Source organism: Diadema setosum, chromosome 10 (assembly GCF_964275005.1).
Source record: "Diadema setosum chromosome 10, eeDiaSeto1, whole genome shotgun sequence".
Lineage (NCBI taxonomy): Eukaryota > Metazoa > Echinodermata > Echinoidea > Diadematoida > Diadematidae > Diadema > Diadema setosum.
The window spans coordinates 38,500,619-38,523,087 of NC_092694.1; the positions used below are offsets into that span (position 1 = coordinate 38,500,619).

The 22,469-nt window shown below is 37.3% G+C and overlaps 1 protein-coding gene across 1 annotated transcript in view; it reads right to left on the minus strand.

The window, feature by feature from the left end:
• LOC140233690 (GREB1-like protein) overlaps positions 1-22,469 on the minus strand; it is a 44,280-nt gene that overhangs the window by 20,706 nt on the left and 1,105 nt on the right. Inside the window, exons 2-13 of the mRNA XM_072313790.1 lie at positions 16,471-16,629; positions 15,315-15,654; positions 8,866-9,134; positions 7,620-7,796; positions 6,816-6,992; positions 6,172-6,246; positions 5,158-5,454; positions 4,271-4,636; positions 3,562-3,752; positions 2,877-3,012; positions 2,193-2,321; positions 550-684 (exon numbers count right to left, since the gene is read on the minus strand). Coding sequence (XP_072169891.1) covers positions 550-684; positions 2,193-2,321; positions 2,877-3,012; positions 3,562-3,752; positions 4,271-4,636; positions 5,158-5,454; positions 6,172-6,246; positions 6,816-6,992; positions 7,620-7,796; positions 8,866-9,134; positions 15,315-15,654; positions 16,471-16,600 — 2,422 coding nt within the window. The 5' untranslated portion in view covers positions 16,601-16,629. The remainder of the gene's footprint in view (positions 1-549; positions 685-2,192; positions 2,322-2,876; positions 3,013-3,561; positions 3,753-4,270; positions 4,637-5,157; positions 5,455-6,171; positions 6,247-6,815; positions 6,993-7,619; positions 7,797-8,865; positions 9,135-15,314; positions 15,655-16,470; positions 16,630-22,469) is intronic.

Genomic DNA, 22,469 nt, shown 5'->3' on the forward strand with positions numbered 1-22,469 from the left:
TCTGTCCGATTTCACTGAAAAACTAATCAAGTAATTGTCCCATCATACATCATCCTCCAACAAAGTTTGGTGAAATTTGCTCCATACAGTCTTGAGTTATCGCGTAAACGGATACAATTTCATGATTTGACCTTGACCTTTGACCTTTGACCTTTAGCCGATTTCACCCAAAATCTTATCAAATCGTTGCCCCATCATACTTCATACTTGGACCAAGTTTGGTAAAATTCCAGTAAATATTACTCAAGTTATCGCGTAAACGAAAGCGGACGGACGTACGGACGTACGGACGTACGGACGTACGGACGTACGGACGGACAACCCGAAAACATAATGCCTCCGGCACCACTTCGTGGCGGAGGCATAATAAACAGTTGGCATCTCTGACTATACATAGTCCCACATCACTACTTGGCCACACAAGTCTTTGACTGAAAGATTAAAAAAGAAAGATGATGGGGTGGGGGCAGGGAGAGGGTGGGAGCAGGAGGTGGGATGAGGAGAGGGGGAGGGGGAAGGGGAGGGGAACAGTATGGAGTAAGTTTGTACCTTCAGCTCTGACGATCATTTCCTGAGCATCGGTCTCCGGCACCCTCTGTAAGAGCTCTCCATCAAACGGGATGAACACCTCCCCGCTGAGGCTGGCCGAAAAGTTCTCCAGTAAGGCATCAATGTCATGACCAGCTGAATGTCAGAAGGATAACCAGTAAATAATGAAACAAACTTTTATTGGCAAATAATTTCATACCATTGCACCCTCTTGACTTTTAAATGCAGTTGCAGTTTGCATTTTCTATCTATTTCTTTACATCTTCAAGATTTTCCCTAAAAAAAAAAAAAATAATAAATGTAGTCATCAATGTGCTGCATATATCAGAATTGACTAAGAAACAGAGCAAATCATGCATTTCAATCATTAAGCTGCCCCATCCAGACCCCTTCTTCCATCCCCCACACCACTCAACCCCCACCCCCCCCCCCCCCCGAGAGAGAGAGAGAGAGAGAGAGTGAGAAAGAAAGAGCCAAAAGAGCCTTGTCCTTAAAGGGAAGGTATAGTTTTAGTTAACCCGTTGAGGATGAGTCCCGAGTATTCTCGGGCAATGGTCCATGGGAAATGCCCATTGCAGCAAAATCAGCTCATCCTCAATGGGTTAAGATGTGGATTCAATTTTTCACTTTTTGCTAGATTACTAGAAACTACCTATGTGAAATATCTACGTAAGAGCATACAATTCGTAGAGGAATTATACAATTCATTTGATGAAAATCAATTTTGAAATGGCTGAGATAGATGAAAAAAAAAAGCAAAGCAAAGCTGTCTTCATAAAAAGTGAGTCCCATCCTTCACCCTGTGCATTCAATACATGCACATAAACAAGTCCATTGTCTAAAACTATTCCACAAAGCGTGAAACCTTATTGGTTGCTTCACTATGAGTAGTGGTTGACATGGCAACATAGCTCTAGGAGGAAAAGGGTCAGTGTTGATTGCAAAACTCCAAACACCATTATTATTATAGTCAGTTGGGGTACATGTACTATTTGTATATATATACATATATTTATATGTACATGTATACACTATTGTAAGACAGTATAATTATTTGTATCTCTTCATATTCTAAATCACTTGATTTTATTTTCAGTTGTAATTATCAATGAGTAATTAGTTTTTGATGGAATATTGTATTTGGGAAGAGGATCGTATTTGTAGTATATGTAGTAAGGCTCATTTTTTTTTAGCTGTAAATGTGAATAATTATTGTATTGTATTGCATTGTATTGTATTGTATTGTCTCATTTGTACATTTACATCAAAGAGACACAATTCAGCCTATGGGCTGCTATGTGCTTTCCTTTTGATGAAATAAACCAATATCTATCTATCTATCTATCTATATCTCTAGCCATCTATCCATGCATCCATCCATCCATCTATCCAACCATCCATCCATCTATCCAACCATCCATCCATCTATCTATCTATGTATTTACTATCTATCTATCTATATCTCTATCTATCTATCTATCTATATATCTATCTATCTATCTATCTATCTATCTATCTATCTATCTATCTATCTATCTGATAAGGTATCTATTTCTATATCTATCTATATATCTATATACACTGTATCTATCTATTTATCTATCTATCTATCTATCTATCTATTTATCAATCTCCTAACTCACTCTTGCTGTTTTTGAAGAAGTGCTGATCAAGTAGCTGCATCCTGCCCGTGATGATCTCGTAGCTGATCTCCTTGAACGTCTCGGCCGTCGTCAACTTGGACTCCGTCAGAGCACGCACCTGGCTGCTACCTGTAGGTGCACATCATAACATGGTACCAAAACAAAGATTGGAAGTGCCTTCAGACAGACCGAGTTGTTGAATATTCATACCACATATGGATGTACGTACAGTCAACTATGCGAAAGTCCAGGGCCAATACATAAATATCAAATTATTGGCAAGGTAAATTATAATAAATAAGTGCCAATTAACATTCATAGCTAAAGGTGTGTTATTCTTTTGTATAAACAAAAGTGAAATATTGTTCAAGTAAATGCATTTCCTCAGGCCCTTCAAGATTGACTTATGCAAAGTTGACTGACCATGCAGATACAACATACCAACAATCGTATGGCAGGCATCAGATCTCATGCACGTCATGTGAAGCTCATGAATACGAATGAGTCTATCCTATGTGCAGTACCGTACAAATTTTGATCACACTTTGTGTTTTTGCTTTGGGTTTCATTGAGCTGCATTCATTTGGTAGATTGGTAAAAATGTGTGATGAACAATTTCACTTTCCTCTTGGAATATCTTCCTCATCATCATGCCATTCAGCAAACTTGGGTGCTCCGACTCACCGACTACAATGACACAAAATTCAGTTCCTCGTTGCCTGGAGACGTGGATGATAACGATGTACAGAGGGCGCTTTGCATCTTGAGGTAAGCTGGCCAGAACCTTGAGTGTCTCACTCAGTCCCTCAGCGATGGAATTCTGCAGCATCATAACAAGGTGGGCATCAAATATCATAATAAGAACTCCTTTGTCAGTCAGTCACAAATATTGAGTATCATTTCTATCATTATGCAAAGGTGCAAATAACAGTGTACTGATGACATAATATGGCTCACACAAGGATACCTGCTTGCATTTAAATGCACAAAATGGAGAGTCATTGAAGACGAGTCCCAACAATACTCGGGCAGGTGTCTATGGGAAAGGCGTGTTGTAGCAAAATCAGTCCATCCTCAACAGGTTAATTGATGCAAAATACACTGACTATTAACTCTGTAGGCATCAAGATGGTTTCAGGTAAGGATTAGATGGTTGATATCAGACAGTTGTGCTTTATTCACTAAATCTCATCATGGATTATAGCTTCTTATGGTTAAATATTAATTTTTGACAAAAAAAAAAGAAGAATATTAGGCCTACAAATATTTGCTTTTATCTGTAGATGTAGATACAAACACAGTATAATCATGTATAGTACATTCCAAAATTTTGCATGATGAAACAACTATTTGAAACAAGGAAAAATACCTGAGCTATGAAAATCTTGACACGGCCGTTGGAGGATGCGACAGCAAGTTTGGCCAATAGAGGGAGCTGTGCTGGTGCTACTGTGGTGAATTGTGGGATATTATGCTGGCCTGCGAGATCTTTGATTGACGTGTCTTGTCTTGCCTTCAGCATGGCAGCATCTAACTCTTCCTTTCTTGGAGCAGCATTTCCTGTGATTGAAGAAAATTGACATCTTTTACTGGAAAGATGCAAGAGTATGGTAGTGAAGAGAGAGACTACTCATTGAGAACGAGACTAGAAACCAGGAAACAAGAAATGTTGCTCAAAACATACCGTAAAGCATACAAGAGGACGACAGAAGTGATAATGAGAAATTTCTGACAGAGATTCTTTCACCAACCGTAGTGAAGATTTGCGCTAAAAAAATAAAAAGAAAGAAAGAAAAACTCCGGACATTGGATCTAGCGAAAATAGCATCACAGCAATATTGTTCTAAAATTTTGTTGTTGCTCAAGGAAAATACAGTAAACCATTCATCCAATTGTATTAGTAGTCATTGACAAAAATCCTCATTATGTGCTTTATATCAACAAGAAAGCAAATACAGATCAGTGACCAACAAGAGCAAGACTGACATCCTTGGACAGCGAGAGGGATTGGAGAGGGATTGGACTTAGATTTCAATGTGATGCATTTTCTGTTGGTCCTAATATCCACAATGACCCACCCAGCTGGACGATGTACTGAATCATGACCAGTGCCATGGTCTCAAAGTTCATGCTCTGGACACCGACGAGACCAAGGCTTTCTGCGAGGCGAGGCGAGATGTGTTGCCGTGGCTTCAGACACTCCCGGAAACGGGAACTGATGAGGATATCGATGGCATTGCCGTGGAAAACCGGGAGGTTGCCGCTGCAGTCTAGGACGATGATCTTGGTACCACAGGCGTGGGCCAGACCCGGGGGAACAAAGCTGCAGTCTTGGACGCCACCAACAAGGGGTGGGGGCACAAAGTTGGGTGGGTGCATGACCGCGGGTGGAGCCAGTGTGGCAATTGATGCCCTCTTCAAGTGATGGGTGGGGCGATGTGGCTCTGTGGTGGGGGGGGGGGGTAAGAATGGAAAGGAGGTACAGTGATATTGGCAAACAACACAGGCTTACAACAGAGATGAACATATCATACAGACATTTGAATATCTAGAGGGTTATCAAATTCCATGATACCATTTATTTCTGTACATATATGTATTTACAACTAAAGAGGACTCCCAATATAAAGAAGTCCTCCAGACCGGCAGTTTTCTTTCATTATATTGAAATTTCCTTATAACCGTGTTCGTTATAACAGGAGTGCACTGTATACCATGATGAAAAGAGAGATGCCCTGAGGTAAAGAAGCAACAAGCATCATTGTATTGCTATGGCAACCACCAGACGCAATCATGTTTACATCAATCTACCTAACCGGGTGTAAATACTCTGCAATTGTTCCATTGAGAGCATGATCCATGACCTAGTATTCCGAATGTGTTTAGAGCGAATTAAACTGGTATCAGGCAGAAGAGGAGGTGAATTGGTCTTAAGGTCAAGCCCTAGAGGTTAGGGATGCTGTACCTTGCCCTGGCCGGAGCTTTTCATCATCCATGCTGTGGAATCTCCTCCTCTTCTTCAGCGGTTGCTGGGCGGAGTTTGACTCCCCGTCTCCGCCCCTGTGGGGTCCCTCGGCTGATGAAGGAGATTTCCCCCCACCGTGATCCGGTCCTCCCACCCCGCCCGGTGACTTTGAACGCCCAGTCAAAGTGCCACCGCTGCTGTTGCCATAGTGATTGATGTTGGCGGAGGGGGATGTCCTGGGCTGGGTGGAGTCGGTCATGTGACTACTGGAGTTACTGCTAGGTCTGCTGACAATGACTGTGAGGTGAAAAAAAGAAGAAGAAAGCAATGCATACCAGATTGGTTAGCTGATCTTAATGAGCTTCAACTAAACTCTTACTTATCTTTTTTCATCAAGTTCAGCATGGTTATACATGTACAAGTATGTACTTGATTTTTGTGTTTTAGTACATGCTGTATGGAATTCACTTTTAATAATATCTCACTTTTTCTATCAAAATCTTTTGCCACAGCTCTGCACGGTGTGGTGAATTGACACGATATATTTTCACATTTATGTTGACACATTCATTGAATTGATGACAACTTCTTGAATTATAGGCAAGTCACCATTATGTTGACTACACATGAACACAAAGTGAGCTGTATTCAGTCACATACAATTGTACACATTTTGACGAACGTATACAGTTGCAGAATGATATGATATGGACTCATAGTACTGTGAACTCTTGAAGTTTAGTAATCTTGAAACTTTTTACCCTTTACAATAGTGTGTGAGTAGCATACATTTTATTCTGTCTGTCCATGATTGTTTGTAACATAAACAACATGTACACATGATGCGAGTTCATTATTTCTTTACGTTTAACATCTGGGAGAAGGTCTGTGTAATTGTATGTATTTTTTAGCATACTTTGTCAGCATTGTGAAGGGTATATTGACCAGTTTGGGCCTGAAAAGAATGACCTTTAGAAATGATATATAAACATAAATTTAACAAAAAAGACCTACCTGAAGTGTGACCAACTATACTGGGGGACAGACCACCATGGTACATTGATGATGAGTAATTTGTTTTTCTGCATTCTGCGGAGGTGTAAGAAAGAAAGAAACGTCATGTCATCATCAGTTGCCATTATACATATGCCATACATTTTGCAAGATTTTCATTTTCTCAAACTTCACAAGTCAGGTACTATTCACAAAATTTAACATAGGAAAATACTAACTCTGATCCCCACGTAGCCCTTCCATTGCCATACTCCATGATTGTGAATTTTACCACTCGTAAAATTGTCAGGAAGTCCTGATCAATGAAAAATTGGACTCGCTAAATATATGGTGTATACAAGACACAACTTACTGATTTTATAATATTTTGAATTAAAACTAAAGGTGATGACATCACCTTTTCTAAACTTTATGACCACTGATTGCAAAGTTGCTTAAAAACATTCAGAACTTTGAATTTCAAGTTTTGGTGGAATGAAAAAGAAATGCAGTGGGTAGTGGCCAGAAATAATAGGAAATATTATTTCAATATTGGATTCTAACTACACAGTCGGCCAAATAAGGAATAATTTGGTGGCCCAACATTAAATTTTAGTGACCCTAAGCCATCGCTAATTTAATGGGGCAAAGAAGAAATGACATACCTTTCCAAGGGATGTTCGGGCCCCGCACAAGGTGGCCTTGTTTGTTGCGGATGATGTAATACTTGAGGTGTTTCTGCTTCTTGGCCTGTGTGGTCAGCTTCAAGTTGATGTGATGAGAGAATTCGGTGAAGTAGCGGAATCCCTTCTCTCCACATCCCACACAATTTCCACTGAAGCCTGGTCAAAGAAAAGAAAGAAAAAGAAGCAACATTTAGTCTAATCTTTGCAGTGACATTAATTGACATTTGCCTCACTTTACTTTGCTTGCTTGAAATACTGATCAGCACATCCGTTAGCATTTTTAACAATGATGAGAATTACAAATGCAATAAATGGGGAATTTCACCAAAAAAATAATAATGTCTGAATTCAGTGATTGCAGAAAGATTAGAACATGTTAGTGAAGCTTGAGGGTGATTGAAGAAGTCAATCTAAAGGTATAAATTCTATTTCTATAGAATAGATTTCTACTCTTTGAAACTACACCATACATCCAGGCAATTGTGTAAGTATCCACACTTCTTGCAATTCACTTTGTGAATTATTGTTCAACCACCAGAACACTACATGGTCTGTTTATTGCTTTTATTACAAAAATACCACTCTTTTTCATCAGACGAGTCATAATTTGTTTATAAGAGAGGAAGAGAGATTTAGGTATAATAATGAAGAATAATAGGAAGGTATATTTTATATTGCTGAGACATGAACACTTACGAAATCTTTCAAGAAGAAAGCATGATATATGGATTAACATGAAAGATGCTAAAATGGAATTAAAATTGAGAATGCAATTCAGCTCACCCAGCAGTGCTAAATTGGTGTTTGGATCTGGCAGGAATCTTGCATCAACTGCTGCAACGAGAATATTCTCAGGCAGGTAAGGTGACTTGGTTCCAACGAGGACAAAGCCCTTGGGCACTTCAATCTGTTTGTCGCTAAGCTCCGTCAGTCGGATGTCTGATCCAGCTTGACAGAACCCTGCAATGAACATAAATTTATGGTCACCACTTACATCATAGGTTAGAGGCAAAGAAGAATACCGTACCATGTACACTTGAATCACAAAATTAGCTATTTTCATTCATGTTAAGTTTAGATATTTGTGATTAAAGCAAAAAACAAAAACAAAATAAAGAAAATAATAAGAAAATACAGGATATCTTTCATCATATTAAACTTTATGAATATTCTCTGTTAACTTACAAGTGAGGCATCAGTGAAAGTTTTTATTTTGCTCTATCTGGTGATGGATTCACACCCAAATGTTTAAAAATGGCACTCCGCCCATTATGTGACAAAACTCTTCAATTTACTGTACAACCATGGTCATCACTTACATCACAAGAAAAGGGACTAAAAGTTAAAAATTGTACCATGTACACTTGTAGTACGGTATCAATTGGCTAAATCTAATTGTTGTTAGAGCGAGAGACTTTTATCCATGAATCTCTCCTTATTCACCTTACCTTACAAAATTGAAAGATCCGAGGAAAAATGATTTCCATTTCCACATTATGGACATGCATCTTGTGTAACACACACAGTAACATGTGGCACATACTGCACCTCACCACACACAAAGATCATATATAAAGCAGGCTATCTGGAAGAATCATGGATAGGTACTATAAAGAGTAGAATTTTTGATTCATATATATATATATATATATATATATATATATATATATATATGAAGAGTTTGTTTGCAAAAACCGATAAGTCCATTTTTGAAGATTTTGAAGTATGGTCTCTGTCATAAAGTACAAAATAATACCTTTTAAATGATATATTGGTCACTACATATAAAGGTACATTTTTGAAGTTATGGTCAAAAGAAGCAAAAATTTTCTTATTATTCTCTTTATTTTTCTTGACCTTTAATCGCAAATATCTCCATATGGCAAATATTGACTTATCAGTTTTTGCGAACAAACTCTTCATTCATATATATATATATATATATATATATATATATATACATATATTTTTTTTTTAATTTTTTTTTTTTTTTTTTTTTTTGGGGGGGGGGAGATGTACGTGTACTTACCAACTTCTTGGCATCCCCGTAGAGTTAGGGCGCCATACAGGAATCCTGTATTCTCTATTTCTTCCCGCTGATACTGGGCCGGCACCGCATCCTCCTTGGCCAGGCGGGGGGAGGAGGTGCGGGAGGAGGAGGAGCTCGGTACCATGGTAACGGCTGGAGGGAAACCAGGCTGGGTGATGCAGACCTCCGTCACGGCTCTAGATGTGGAGGGGGGCTGCTGGATCAGAGGTGGAGGGGGATGGGTGGGATACTGACCTGGGATAATAAACCTGGGACAGGAAGGAACAGCAAAGCAAATGTGAAATTGTACATCTATGCATGCTGCGCTAATCAATAGCTGGTTGACAATATTGCTTAAAGGGATCGTATAGTTTTGGTTGAGATCTAATTTCAGGTTTCTAACATTTTTTGGTGAGATAATGAGAAACCTTTTATGAAATATGAAAGAGCATGTAATTCTAGGAGGAATTCAACGTTTCTTTGATGAAAATTGGTTTGGAAATGGCTGAGATATCCAAAAAAGAGCGATTCTAATAAAGTGTGGGACCCACATTTCATTACGATTGCGTTGTTTTACTTTGTTTATGGATGTTTCAGTCATTCCAAACCCGATTTTCATCAAATAAACTTTGAATTCCTTTCAAAATGGTATGCTATGTACTATATTATTAGTGGGGTTTTTTTGGTATTTCGCAAAAAGTTAAAAGCCCAATTCTCATCTCCACCAATACTGTACCATCCCTTTAAAAACTAGTCATATATGCATGCCTGTCAATTCAAGTGACATACAGATCAAGCAGGAGTGAACTGTAGGATGGAGATAGTTACTTTCATACTTAAGTGTGATTCTACTGGATTGGTTTTTATCTACTAAGAGCAAGAAAGGATAATGCACCATATATTACATAGTGCAGTATTACAAACATCAGTTCTACATTAATGCTATGAAAAATCAAATTTAGTAGGTAACAACAAATATTATGGCAGCATTGATGAACACTTTTCTGAAAGTTCATTTGTCGGCACAAATTTTGACATTGTACAGATACATCATTGTGTCATCATCTAACCAAACTAAGCATGTCTTCATCTACCCATCTTCTACTTTTCTGCAAAAAAAAAAAAAGAAGAAAACCCTTTAAATAATGTTGATAATGTTGCATGTACAGCTGTACAGTGAACAGAAGTCCAGCCCTTTAAAGGGATGGTACAGTATTGGTGGAGATGAGAATTGGGCTTTAAACTTTTTGCAAGATACCAAGAAAACAATTATGATATAGTACAGAGCATACCATTTTAAGAGGAATTCAAAGTTTATTTGATAAAAATCAGGTTTGGAATGGCTGAAACATCCAAAAACAAAGTAAAACAAAGCAATCGTAATAAAGTGTGGGTCCCATACTTTATTAGAATCGCTCTTTATTAATATCTCAGCCATTTCAAAACCAATTTTCATCAAATAAACATCAAATTCCTCATAGAATTACATGCTCTTTCATATTTCATAAGAGGTTTCTCACCAAAAAATGTTAGAAACCTGAAATTAGGTCTCAACCAAAACTATATGATCCCTTTAAGATTCACTCTTCTGCCTTTAACACAAAACTTGGAACACTGATGGTGCTATAACAATGCTGTAATATGCCTTGAGATTTTTTTTTTCATGATATCATGAAAAATAATCTTCTTTTCATTTCATCATATTTATCATTATCACTATTTCATTACTGATATCAGCATCATCATTATGATCACTCCAATCTCCATGATTATTGTTAAAACGTCACAAATGAAAAAAAACAAAACAAAACCTGATATAAAAGTAATGCATGTGGGTGGGTCTTTAAAGGGTGTGTACAGTTCTGGTCGAGGTGAGGATTTAGATTTTACGGTTTTGCGAGATATTCAGAAACCACTCTATGAGATGTCAAAAAGCATGTAATTCTAAGAGGTATCAAAATGTTGAATCCTTCTGGAAATTACATTCTCTTTCATATTTCATTAGTGGTTTTTCCTTATCTCACTAAAAAAATTTATAAACCTAACATTAGGTTTCAACCAAAACTATACGATCCCTTTTAATCTTCAAGATGGTTAATCACACAGCCACATATAGCAGCACTAATGTAGCAGCACTAACATAAGTTGTGATCTTCTTCTGCCAAACAGCACTAAGCATCTTGAATCTTAAATACTCTTTGTTGCCTTGGTGAAACATCACTTATTACATAACAAAGGCCTCTCAAAGGTACATAATATGTTAGGACAACACTTAACCCGTTGAGGACGAGTCCCGAGTATACTCGGGCAGGTGTCTATGGGAAATGTGTGATGTAGCAAAATCAGTCTGTCCTCAACAGGTTGAGTTAAAGAGGAGATTCATTTCAGCAAATTCTACCTGACTTCCTGCAGGTACATAATCTAGATCTTGCCCCTTTTCTTGTTGACTGAAGATGTGAAATAAAGAATTTTATACTGTACAGCCTTAGAGAGCAAACATCCTAGCAATACAAATTGTGCTTTTAAATGAACAATTTTTGTCAAAAAGGTGTTAATATTCCCACATTAATGTATACATTTTGATTTTATTCTCCTTTAACTCTCCCCGTCCTGCGGGAAACATCTGTCCATAGGATGCTGAGTGTGGGCCTGAAAAGGTTGATGGAGTGAGCTACAGAAAGAGTGCACAGGTGCCTAATTGCTGTCTGTCTGAAGAATCTCTTAGTTTTCCTGATTAGCATCCGAAAAAGACATGAAATGTGCAGAATGCCAACACGCAGTGATTAAGACTGGTCTGTAGGGTCGAAACTGCCATTATCTCTGGCTGAATGACTCATCTTCGATTAACTCCCAACTCTCAAGTAATTACAGCATTATACGACAAGCCTTGCATTAAATCAGAATCTCACTAATTGCTTACATAAATAAATACTCTTTCTAAAAAGTATGCCTACAAAAAAAAGATGACAACAACAACACAATCAATATTCTGAACAATGTAAAAGGTCGGTGAACCCCTGAATTACCAAGTGTCCACAAATTTCAAATAACAGCTGGCCTCGCTCGTAAAATACATTAATAAATAATTAATCATCCTGGGAACAAACATACAATGTAGATATTGGTGCACATACATGTACTGTACAGTTTCTGTGTGTTTAAACTATTATGTGAACACAAAACACAGTGTATGTATTCATTTAATGGTATTGATATAACATGGAATACAATTGAAAAGTGTCCAATTCACAATTTTCACACATTGTTTCAGTTTGAAAGCAAAAAAAAAAGAAAAAAAGATTAATAACATTTTTGTGTACAAATAAATGAGGTGACATCATCAGGGGGAAATGCTAAATCAAAGAAAAAAGCCACATCTTCCTTGCAAAAACTGTGGGGCAAACCAATGCAGAATATAACACATAACATTGTGCTGTCTTTTCACATCTATTCATTACATGCTATATTTCTCGACTCACATTTCAGCACATTTTCTAAACTACTGGAAAGGCTCGTGTTACACGTCAAGTGTTAATAGTTTCGCCATAAGTATATGAACAACTAACAGACCACAGCTTGGTCTAAATAAAGGCTGGTGCTTAGTATTCTGGTGAAAAGCAAGCTACAGTACAAATTGGAGACTGCTCCAGCTATAATGTAAGGACGTAGAAGGGGAATATAATATGTGTGAAGGTATGGATACAAGACTATCAACACTGGAGGAATGAGTAATCCTAGGTAGCAGGATGTTATTGGACGTTTACTGACGATGCACAGAAGAGGGGGAGGAATCGCAGAAGAGGTTGGTAATTGACCCAACTCTGTCTTTAACCCATTGAGGACAGACTGATTTTGCTATAACATGCATTTCCCATAGACACCTGCCCGAGTATTCTTGGGACTCGTCCTCAACAGGTTAATCAGAGGTACAATTCAACAGCACTGAGGGTGACAAACCTTTTCTAAAAAAATTCAAGTCACATTCCCTCAGATTCTTGTGAAGGAAACATTTTAACAGTCATATTTCTGAGGGAAGAACTTTTTGTTAGGGACTGGCTTCATTCATGCAATGGGTTGTTCTCTGCCATATTAATGACAGTGTGTGAATGCTTTCTCCTGTGTTTCTACACAAGTGCTCATGAATGTTCATTCATTCATGTACAGTTGTACATGGGATGGTCAATTCTGAAGATCAGAGCAAACTTTATTGATCAAAGTTACTTTATTATTTTTTTTTTATCAACAAATGGCTCATGTGCACAACTCTAAGCTGTTGCCATAGCTCAAGCTTGTTTGGCATTTTCCTAAAATTGTTGAACATTCTCAGCATGGTTTGGGGCTCAAGTTGAGAAATTTACAGATATGTGGTCCGAGTGATCAGACGTCAGAATCCTACTCAAGTTCAGCCTAGCAATGATATAATCACAGGAGTATAACATTCAAACGGTGAAGTTTTCACCCTCAAAATACACCTCCAATCAAAAGTTTGATATCTCAGTTGCGATCCTTTCCCATTTGGGAACACGCACACACACTCAATCTCCTCACATAACTTGCAAACTCCATGCTGCCACAAAGTTTGTTGAAACTTTTTGGTCCCCTCAACTCCGAGCCAACATGATCTCGGAGCTAAAGGAAACAAGAAATCAAAGCTTTCCTCAAAATTTTCTCACAATTTCCTTTGACCTCCCATAAATGACACATTTTGGTTGTGATTCAGATAGCGTTGATGTGTTTACAACACCTTAGGAAGTGTTGAATCAAGATACAATGAATCTCAAAGCAACTTGAGCAAACATGGATTTTCTGCCTGCATTGGTACAATGTGTATAGATCTCTTTTGGGGGATTTTTCTGTTATTTTTTCTTCGGGGGGTGGGGGGATGGGGAGGAGATTTATACAGTCGGTGAAGAAATAATTAGCTTATTTTCATTGAACATTTCTTTTGCTTTATAGGTTGCATTCAGCATCATGGAAATCTCTCCTACAAAAGTAAGTTTTCGGCAACTTAATTAAGAAAAAAAAATCAAAGTACAATGGTGAGCATTCACTTAAAGTGTATGATGTAAGATCTTGATTTAATATCAAAATTTAAAAAAAAAGTTTTGTCCAGTGAAATACACCTTTTTCGTTTTACATATAATGAGAGAAAAGTCAATGAATCATTGCCACAAATCACTGCATTTCTTTCTTGCCCACTGACTGGTAGTTTGAATCGTGATTATCGGGGGCCATAGAATTTTTTTTTTTTTTTTTAAGGGGAAGGGTTGCAGGTCTCAGATGGGAAGAACATGATGATGAAACCTTCAGAATATGTGGTCTTGTGATTTTTTTTTTCTCATTGTTTGTTTCATATATTTTTTTTTGCCATTTTATTTACAGACCAAGAAAGAAAAAGTGAGGGGGGCTGCAGCCCCCTCCCACTAATTCCGCAGTTCCTAATTATACATGATGACACTTTTCAAAAACATCACAAGATGGAACTAGATGGAAACCTGGGAAATTCCAGAAGGGCATGTTTATCCTACTGTGGAGTATCTGTTCCAGGGATCTTAACCCTAAAAAGACTGGGCTATTTTGATGCCTCGTAGTTCCCCCCCCCCCCCCCCCCGAGATCTTGGCCACTGACCGCGCGATCGCAAGGAAAATTGGCACGCGCATAACCCACAATTTAATCTACAAAACTGAATAGGTAATTATTTCACAAATATTCAAATTTACTTTTGAATAAATTAATTATGCTAACTTATGCATGGGGAAAAATGGCTGTAAATCTGTAATTAAAGGTCCAAAACTGCTAATTTTTGGTTTAGGTATTCTGTGTAGGATTATTATTGAATGTAAAAAAACGGCAGTATCAAAATGTTTTTCTTATGTATTTTATTGTTTTTAAAATTTGTAATGTATTTCATTGTTTTTGACTTTTTGTTTTTTATTGTTTTTTTCAATGGAAATCATTGGCGACACTATTTCGATCATAAAGAACATGAAATTAATTGACTTTGATCAGTAAAAGTAAAAATAATGATACATTTATGAATTTTTGTCAGAAACAGAATTTGCATTGGATTTGTACATGAAATCACGTTTTCGAGCCATTTCGGGTCTGACATGCACTTACAAAATATTGCATAACTTCAGAACCGCGTACCTGGGCGTCACAAATTTGGTCTCAAAATTTGCGCAAGACTTACAAGAAAAAAGTCATAAAATGTCGCGGCGCAAGATTTTTACGTTCCAGATTTATCGCAAAAAATGTCGAGGGGGGGCCTAAAAGGGCCCCCCCCCCAGTCTTTTTAGGGTTAAGAATTACAAGCTAGTCATCCCTTAAAATAGGGACCTTAGGCCTTATATTCTAGGTCTTGAACTTCAAGACTGATAAGCAAGTGTATGTGTATAATATCAATGTTACTCCAAGCTAGCAGTAGGTGCAAAGAAAGATGGCTTACCTCTGGGCTGGTATAAAGGGTGACAAGGGAAGTCTTGGTGATGGAAGCATCACTGCTGGCATACCAGGCTGGGGTGCGTGGACACCAGGGTGGAGCCCCAGAGGGCTGGGCAAGGGGGGCTTGCTTATTGGGGCGGAGGATGTGATGGTACTCGTCCCAGAGGTGCGCAGCTCGCCCAGGGACAGGGGTGCCGTGGCAACGGATGATGGTGCAGAGGATGAGGAAGAAGGGGTGGTCTCTTTGTTGTTGTTGTCAGTGGGGCTGGGAGGCATGGAGTCCTTCCGGTAGGATTCACCGGAGCTCCCATGGGGCTCCATGTCACGTACATTTGGCTTGATGTCTAAAATACCAAACACACCAGTATAAGTCTTCAGTAAAATGGCATATTTCCTATTTTAAAGTAAGAAAACAAACATACAAAAACAAACAAACAAACAAACGCCAAAACAAATCAAAGACCAAGTGTACACAGCACTGAGATAAAAAAAAAAGAATGTGCCATAAACGCTTCATTGCTTCAGGGCTAAGAAACTGCACGTTATATGTAATTTTCCACAATGAGGTGGGCTTTATAAAAGGAGATTTTTTTATACAATCTTATCTCGCTAGTGAAACATGATATATCTCTTGCTGTTTGGCCATTATCACTTACAATGGGAAAGTATATAGCAGTTTATGAACACACATGTCAACTTGGTCAGGACATGAAATAGGAATCATATAAAAATTATCCTATCAGCCATATTCACCAAATAAGCTCTGTGACACTGGACTACCTTTTCTCGCTATAAAAGAAAAAGACAATTATGTAGGCTACCGTACATTGTGAGCAAGCACTTTAAATTGCCATTGTGAAATAATTTGCTTTCTGAATATTTGTTGTGGATATTAAGTCAGTGTGTGAAGATTGAGTGAGATTCGGGGTTGGGTAAGAACCAAGCTTCATCCAGGTACAGCTGGGAATGAGGGGTAAAGAACTAACCCTCATCCAGGTACACCAGCTAGGAATGAGGGGTAAAGAATCAACCCTCATACAGGTACACCAGCTGGGAATGAGGGGTAAAGAACAAACCCTCATCCAGGTACAGCTGGGAATGAAGGGTAAAGAACCAACCCTCATCCAGGTGCAGCTGGGAGTGAAGGGTAAAGAACCAACCTTTGTCCAGGTACAGCTGGGAAAAGACCGGTTGGGGCGTGGCAGCGCTGGACCTCAGTGACTGCTCAATTGACATGTGGAGCGCTGCCTCGAAGCGAGATGACTTCAGCTGGCCTTGTGAATTGCCCATGATGATAAGAGGAGGTCCCTCGTCTACCTCTGGAAGAAAAGGAAATAAAGTGAAACTACTGAACTCGGGGCCTTTTGTCTGGGAGCGGAAGATTCTAGTCCTAGTTTTCCCTGTATACATTTTAGATGCTTCCTTATAAGATTTGTCTTGCAGATAGTCAAAAAGAAGAGTCAAACTAGTACTAGATTACTAGTGGCTTTTTATGGATTATGTTGATTGATGCTGCAGAATAATCTGTTATACCGGTACAACATGCCCATGTTGTTCATGGAGTCCTTGTAATTAGCTAGTCAAGATGATGGCAAATCTTATGTTCTATAGACAAAAAAAACAAAAACCCACTACCATTATACTAGGTAATGCACTTGCTTTATACTTTTCATGCCGACAAGGTTGCACTACAAAGTCTTAGGGGTCTAGGGCAATTGCTCCCAGGGGAATGAGGCCTACCCCAGTCCCTTCCCCTGATCCTAACCCTTGTCCTAATACTAATAATAACCCTAACCTTAATATTTACTCTAACCTTACACTAACCAGTATTTCTTTTTTTTGGGGGGGGGGGGGGGAGGGGAATAATTGCCGATACGGTTCTTACATAATATATACAAGTTGACAAAAACTTGTCGACTGACATTTTTAGCCCATTTGAAAAGAAAACATGTCGTATTTATGCTCTCTGAGCATCATTTTATATGAAAGGCTAATATAATTATGACTGATCATAAGTTACCGGGTAATTCATCACTAGGTATTTGTTCATCTGTTTTATGAGTAGCCTTTTCTCACAAGTTACTTAGCCTTACAAAGTACAGCCATTGACTATCTCTTCATCATCATAAATGATTAAAAAAATAATAAAAATGGGGCCATCTTTCTGTAGCACTTCCATATTCTGTCTTTAAAGCATCTTATTCTATTTTTCAAGGGAATGCAAAAGAGGGTATGTTATCAAAGAATTTCAACTTACTTTCAGAATCACAGACATTCTTCAAAGTAAGGTTGAGGCATATAGTGTGATAAATTTTGACTTCATTACATTTGTTCACTTCATTTATTACAATTTCTGGCAAAGAGGGCTTATTTTACAGTTCCAAATATCTTGCCCCCCCCCCCCCACCCTTGACTGATTAATTCTCTTTCTTTCTGTGAGTGTTTGTCTCCCCATCCCCCTCCCCCCCCCTTTTTTTTTGGGGGGGGGGGCAGAACACACACACACAAAGTAATAAGACATTTTTCCTCATTTAATATAAATATTGTCAGTATACATTTAAACTGTGAAGTATGAAAGTATGTAGGTATTCATACTAAATCTAGTGTGTTTAAAGGTACATTCCGGACAAAATATAATTTCACATCATGTATATAGTAGGCCTACATAAAGCAATGGTCATGTGTAGATTTGTGGAATTTACTATGGTCCTTGAGGAGATAAACCCATACTCTGAAAAATCAAAAACATATTGCACCGAACACAGATAGTGATATAGGAGCCTCACATATTCCAGGAAATGCAGTCAATGTAATTCAATGATAATGCCTGTGTAGCATTTTAGCATGCTTTCTTCTTTTGTTTTGCTTCCCTGAGCCCCAACTCATGCATTCTTAAGTGAAATTGATGTCATCATCCTCATTCACTGTGATTTGATATGAATTTCGAAAACATGATTTTATTCCTCATCCCAATTACACTGTAGTATTAATTCTGAAAATCTGCCGTACGTAGGCCTATTCAGGCCTAACCAATTTATACTGTTCAAATGCAAGTCTAAATATCATCCGGAGGTCTCTTTTAACCCGTTGAAGACAAGTCCTGAAAATACTCGGGCTGGTGTCTGTGGGAAGTGCGTGTTGTAGTAAAATCAGTCTGTCCTCAATGGGTTAAGTCAAAGTGCTATTTTGCTTCAAAGAGTGAAATAACTGTAACTTGAATACAGTTTCCTTTTTTTTTTCTTATTTCAAAGTGAAAAGAAAAACACTGAAAAGGCAGGCCCCCCTGTGGTCTGTGAGCATGGACAATGGGTCTATAACTGAATAGAAACTGATTTCATTCTGGCCTTGAAGAACTAAATGCAGCTGTCCAGTGGGTCATCAGGTCACCTGACCATTTGACCAATGGGCTGCCGCCCCCTTTCCCCTCCACGCCACATGACAAAGATCCGGACGAGAGCGCACTGACGCCTTTGGGTCTCTTCTACATTGTCCTAATGTTCACTCACATGTGACTTAACTGTCTAGAGTCACCCCCCCCCCCATCGTAGAATTCCTTCCCCCATTTCACTTTTAGCATTATGTCGATGACAAACACTGAAATAAACAATATGATAACATTCTTGGTCACAGTAAATGCACAGGAATTCTCATAAGATTGAAGAAATAACAGTCCTTATACCATAGACACATTCTCTTTGACTTACCCTGGCTCCTGTCCCATTGAATTATTGGACAGATTGTCAAAGCAAAGCAAGATTATTGGGCAGATTTTGAAAGCAAAAAGAGATAATCTCCTAAAAAGGCATTTATCACTACCCTCACATTTTAACAAATGAATTCTGTAGTCATTCCTAGCACTGTCCTAACCTTCTCACCATACTGCATTTCAGAATTAAATTGTTTTTTGCATATAAAGTTAGTAATTCTATAGCATGGGATCAGAGCTGACCAGCTCCTGATCACTTGAATTTTCACCGGGTAATTTCCAAGAAATTAAGAAGATGAAAGTGGATAATTTTTGTTCTTCACTCCAGATGAGGATAACAGTTACCATTAATTGAAGGGAGGGTAACACTTATTTGTCTCTGAGCTCATGTTGGAATTACTTGTATCTAACATGCATCTACACTGTATCTGATTTCTAAAGAAAGATGATGCATAATATTTTATGTACTGGTTAAAAAGTAAAACTCATTAGCTAACAATGTATGTACAGTAAACCTTGCTTACAATGTTGTACATTGACACCACCTTAGAAGTCAACAAACCACATCAAAATCAGTGCAAAGATAAAGTTCAAAAGTTTTCTTTCAACACAAACAGACATGCCCATAAGTCAACATTTGCATTACTCAACTTACAACAGGTTTTTTTTTCTTTTCTTTTTTTTGTACGGTACTGTAATATGTTGGATACCATGTTTGCTGTGTAACTAATGATAACTGCATAGTCTTACCCAAGGAACCATTAAAGGACAAGTCCACCTTCATGTATACACATGGATTGAGTGAATGCAACAATATTAGTAGAACACATCAGTGAAAGTTTGAGGAAAATCTGACAATCCGTTCAAAAGTCATGAATTTTTGAAGTATCTGCACAATCACTGCTGGATGAGAAGGCTACCACAGTGTATAATGTCACACGCGTAGAATGATATTTAGGAAAATAAAAAGAGAATTTCACAAAACTTGACTTTTTTGATAAAGTGCACATTTCTTTGACTTGTTACTGATGTACAGGTGTATGTTAAGGGTAATATCATTCCCCTGGCCTTCTAGAATCTTCAAAAGTCAAGTGTTCTTTTGTTATGTGAGAAAAATGAAAATCATGTTGATTTTTCTTTTGATATACTTTCTTTATATCGTTGTACACATGTGACATCACAAGCTATAGTCTTCTCATCCAGCCATGACTGAACAAAAACTTTAAAAAATCATAACTTTTGAACGGATTGTAAGATTTTCCTCAAACTCACACTGATGTGTTCTACTAATATTGCTGCATTCACTCAACAAACATACATGTCTATGAAGGTGAACTTGTCCTTTAAAAGGTTCACACGATTTACCAAATATGCTTCATTTTTTCTTCATATGTTCCATCAAAGAATAGTCACAAAAAGTGACAAACACAACTTTAGAAATTTAATTTGAAAGTCCTTCAATCAAGCAAAACATACGCTTACATATAATGTTAATGTAGGCCTACATGCAACTTTAAAGTGTACGTCATCTGTAACTTGACATAACTACATGGGCAGACTTGCTTATTTTTTTTTAGTAGCACAAATATTGTAAGTTTGAGTTCATGTTTCAAATTAATGGTTTAAAGAAAAATAATGAGTTAAAGGGAATGGCTAGTAACTGATCAGTGGGAATCAGTGGGAATGCTGGAGGATGATTGTTCCAATCCTTGTGGGATTCATTTAAGAGTACATTATATATATTGTTGTGTGAAAATTATTTGCTTCAGAATGGTCTCATATTCAATTAATGTGCATTTTAATGTTTCCAGGTTAGCGTGCCTGGTCAGTGACAGGGCATTTATCTGCACATTACTTGATGAGACCGTTCTGAAGTAAATAATTTTCATACAACAGTAGATATAATGTACTCTTAAATGAATCCCACAAGGATTGGAACAATCATCCCTCAGCATTCCCACTGATACCCACTGATCGGTTACTAGCCATCCCCTTTAAGCATGTAAATGTATATAAAAGGTATATAAATATATAAAAGTAGGAGTGCTGCAAGAAATCCGTGATGATGAATAAGAAATAAAGTCTAAAGAGAACATAGAAATATTTCAAGGATGATAAATTCCCAATGACTTTGATTAAGATACAACTGCATGACTGATATGCGCATTTACTATATCAGCCGTTATATATCTTATTTTGTTTGTTTGTTTGTTTGTTTGTTTGTTTGTTTTTTTGGGGGGGGGTCCAAAATTGACAAATTATGCAATTTCAAACACCTGCATACAGTACATAATGTATACGCCACATGCTATAAAAAAAAAAAAAAAAAATCTTCACACTTCCAGTTTTCTTCAGCTGACAAGAAAAAAAATAAGTGTTCAGTGCAAAAACAAATGCCTTACTGCAATCAAAGGTTTCATTCTATTTTTTTTTCAAGAAAGTGAGGGGGCCCAAAGTGGTGACACCCTATGTATTCCTATATACAGGTGCAACCTCTCCCCCGTCTGCCAGCCTTGCATTATATTCTATGAACACTACTGTAAAACGAAATATTTAGTTTCGAGCTAAGGCTTATATTATGAAACCAATACAGATTCTAAACACTGGAAATCATGTAAAATAAAGCATTGCTGAGAAATGATAATCAATAGTTTCAGGTTTGCCAACAATAAAGTCATAGGATGCACACACCTATGTGCACATGGACTTGCACATTGTGGATGATTGTAATTTGAGGGTATTAATACATTTACAACTATGTAAAAAGTTTGTAATAAAGAACATATAATCAAAATATCAACAGACAATCAATACCAGATAAAGAGTGGTTTGTTTGATTTTTTTTAATTCAATTTTCGTTTTTGTATGGGCAGCAAAAAGCATACTGTTCAAATGAGATAATTTTCCCCTAAATTGATTTATCAATTATGCAGGGTCTAACCTATGATATGCCACATATATGATACCTCCATGTTCCTACATAAACTACTCATACACATCAGATACATTGGACCTTTCATGGGGTATGTGATGTAGATGCGATGTATATTAATTGGTTAACTATTTTTTCAGCCATTAGTATATATATATATATATATATATATATATATATATATATATATATATATATATTATATATATATATATATATAATATATAGAGATATATACTAGATAAAATATGTATCTTATATATATATATATATATATATATATATATATATATATAATATATATAATATATAGAGATATATACTAGATAAAATATGTATCTTATATATATATATATATATATATATATAGACATATACTAGATAGATATAGAAATATGTATTATATATATTGTTCAAAGTATAGCTGTCTCAAACCCAGTATATTTCTTTGCTTTGATCTTAGAAAATCACTCATAGGGAAGGTTGGTACCACCCCCCCCCCCCACCACCACTTTAGTTTG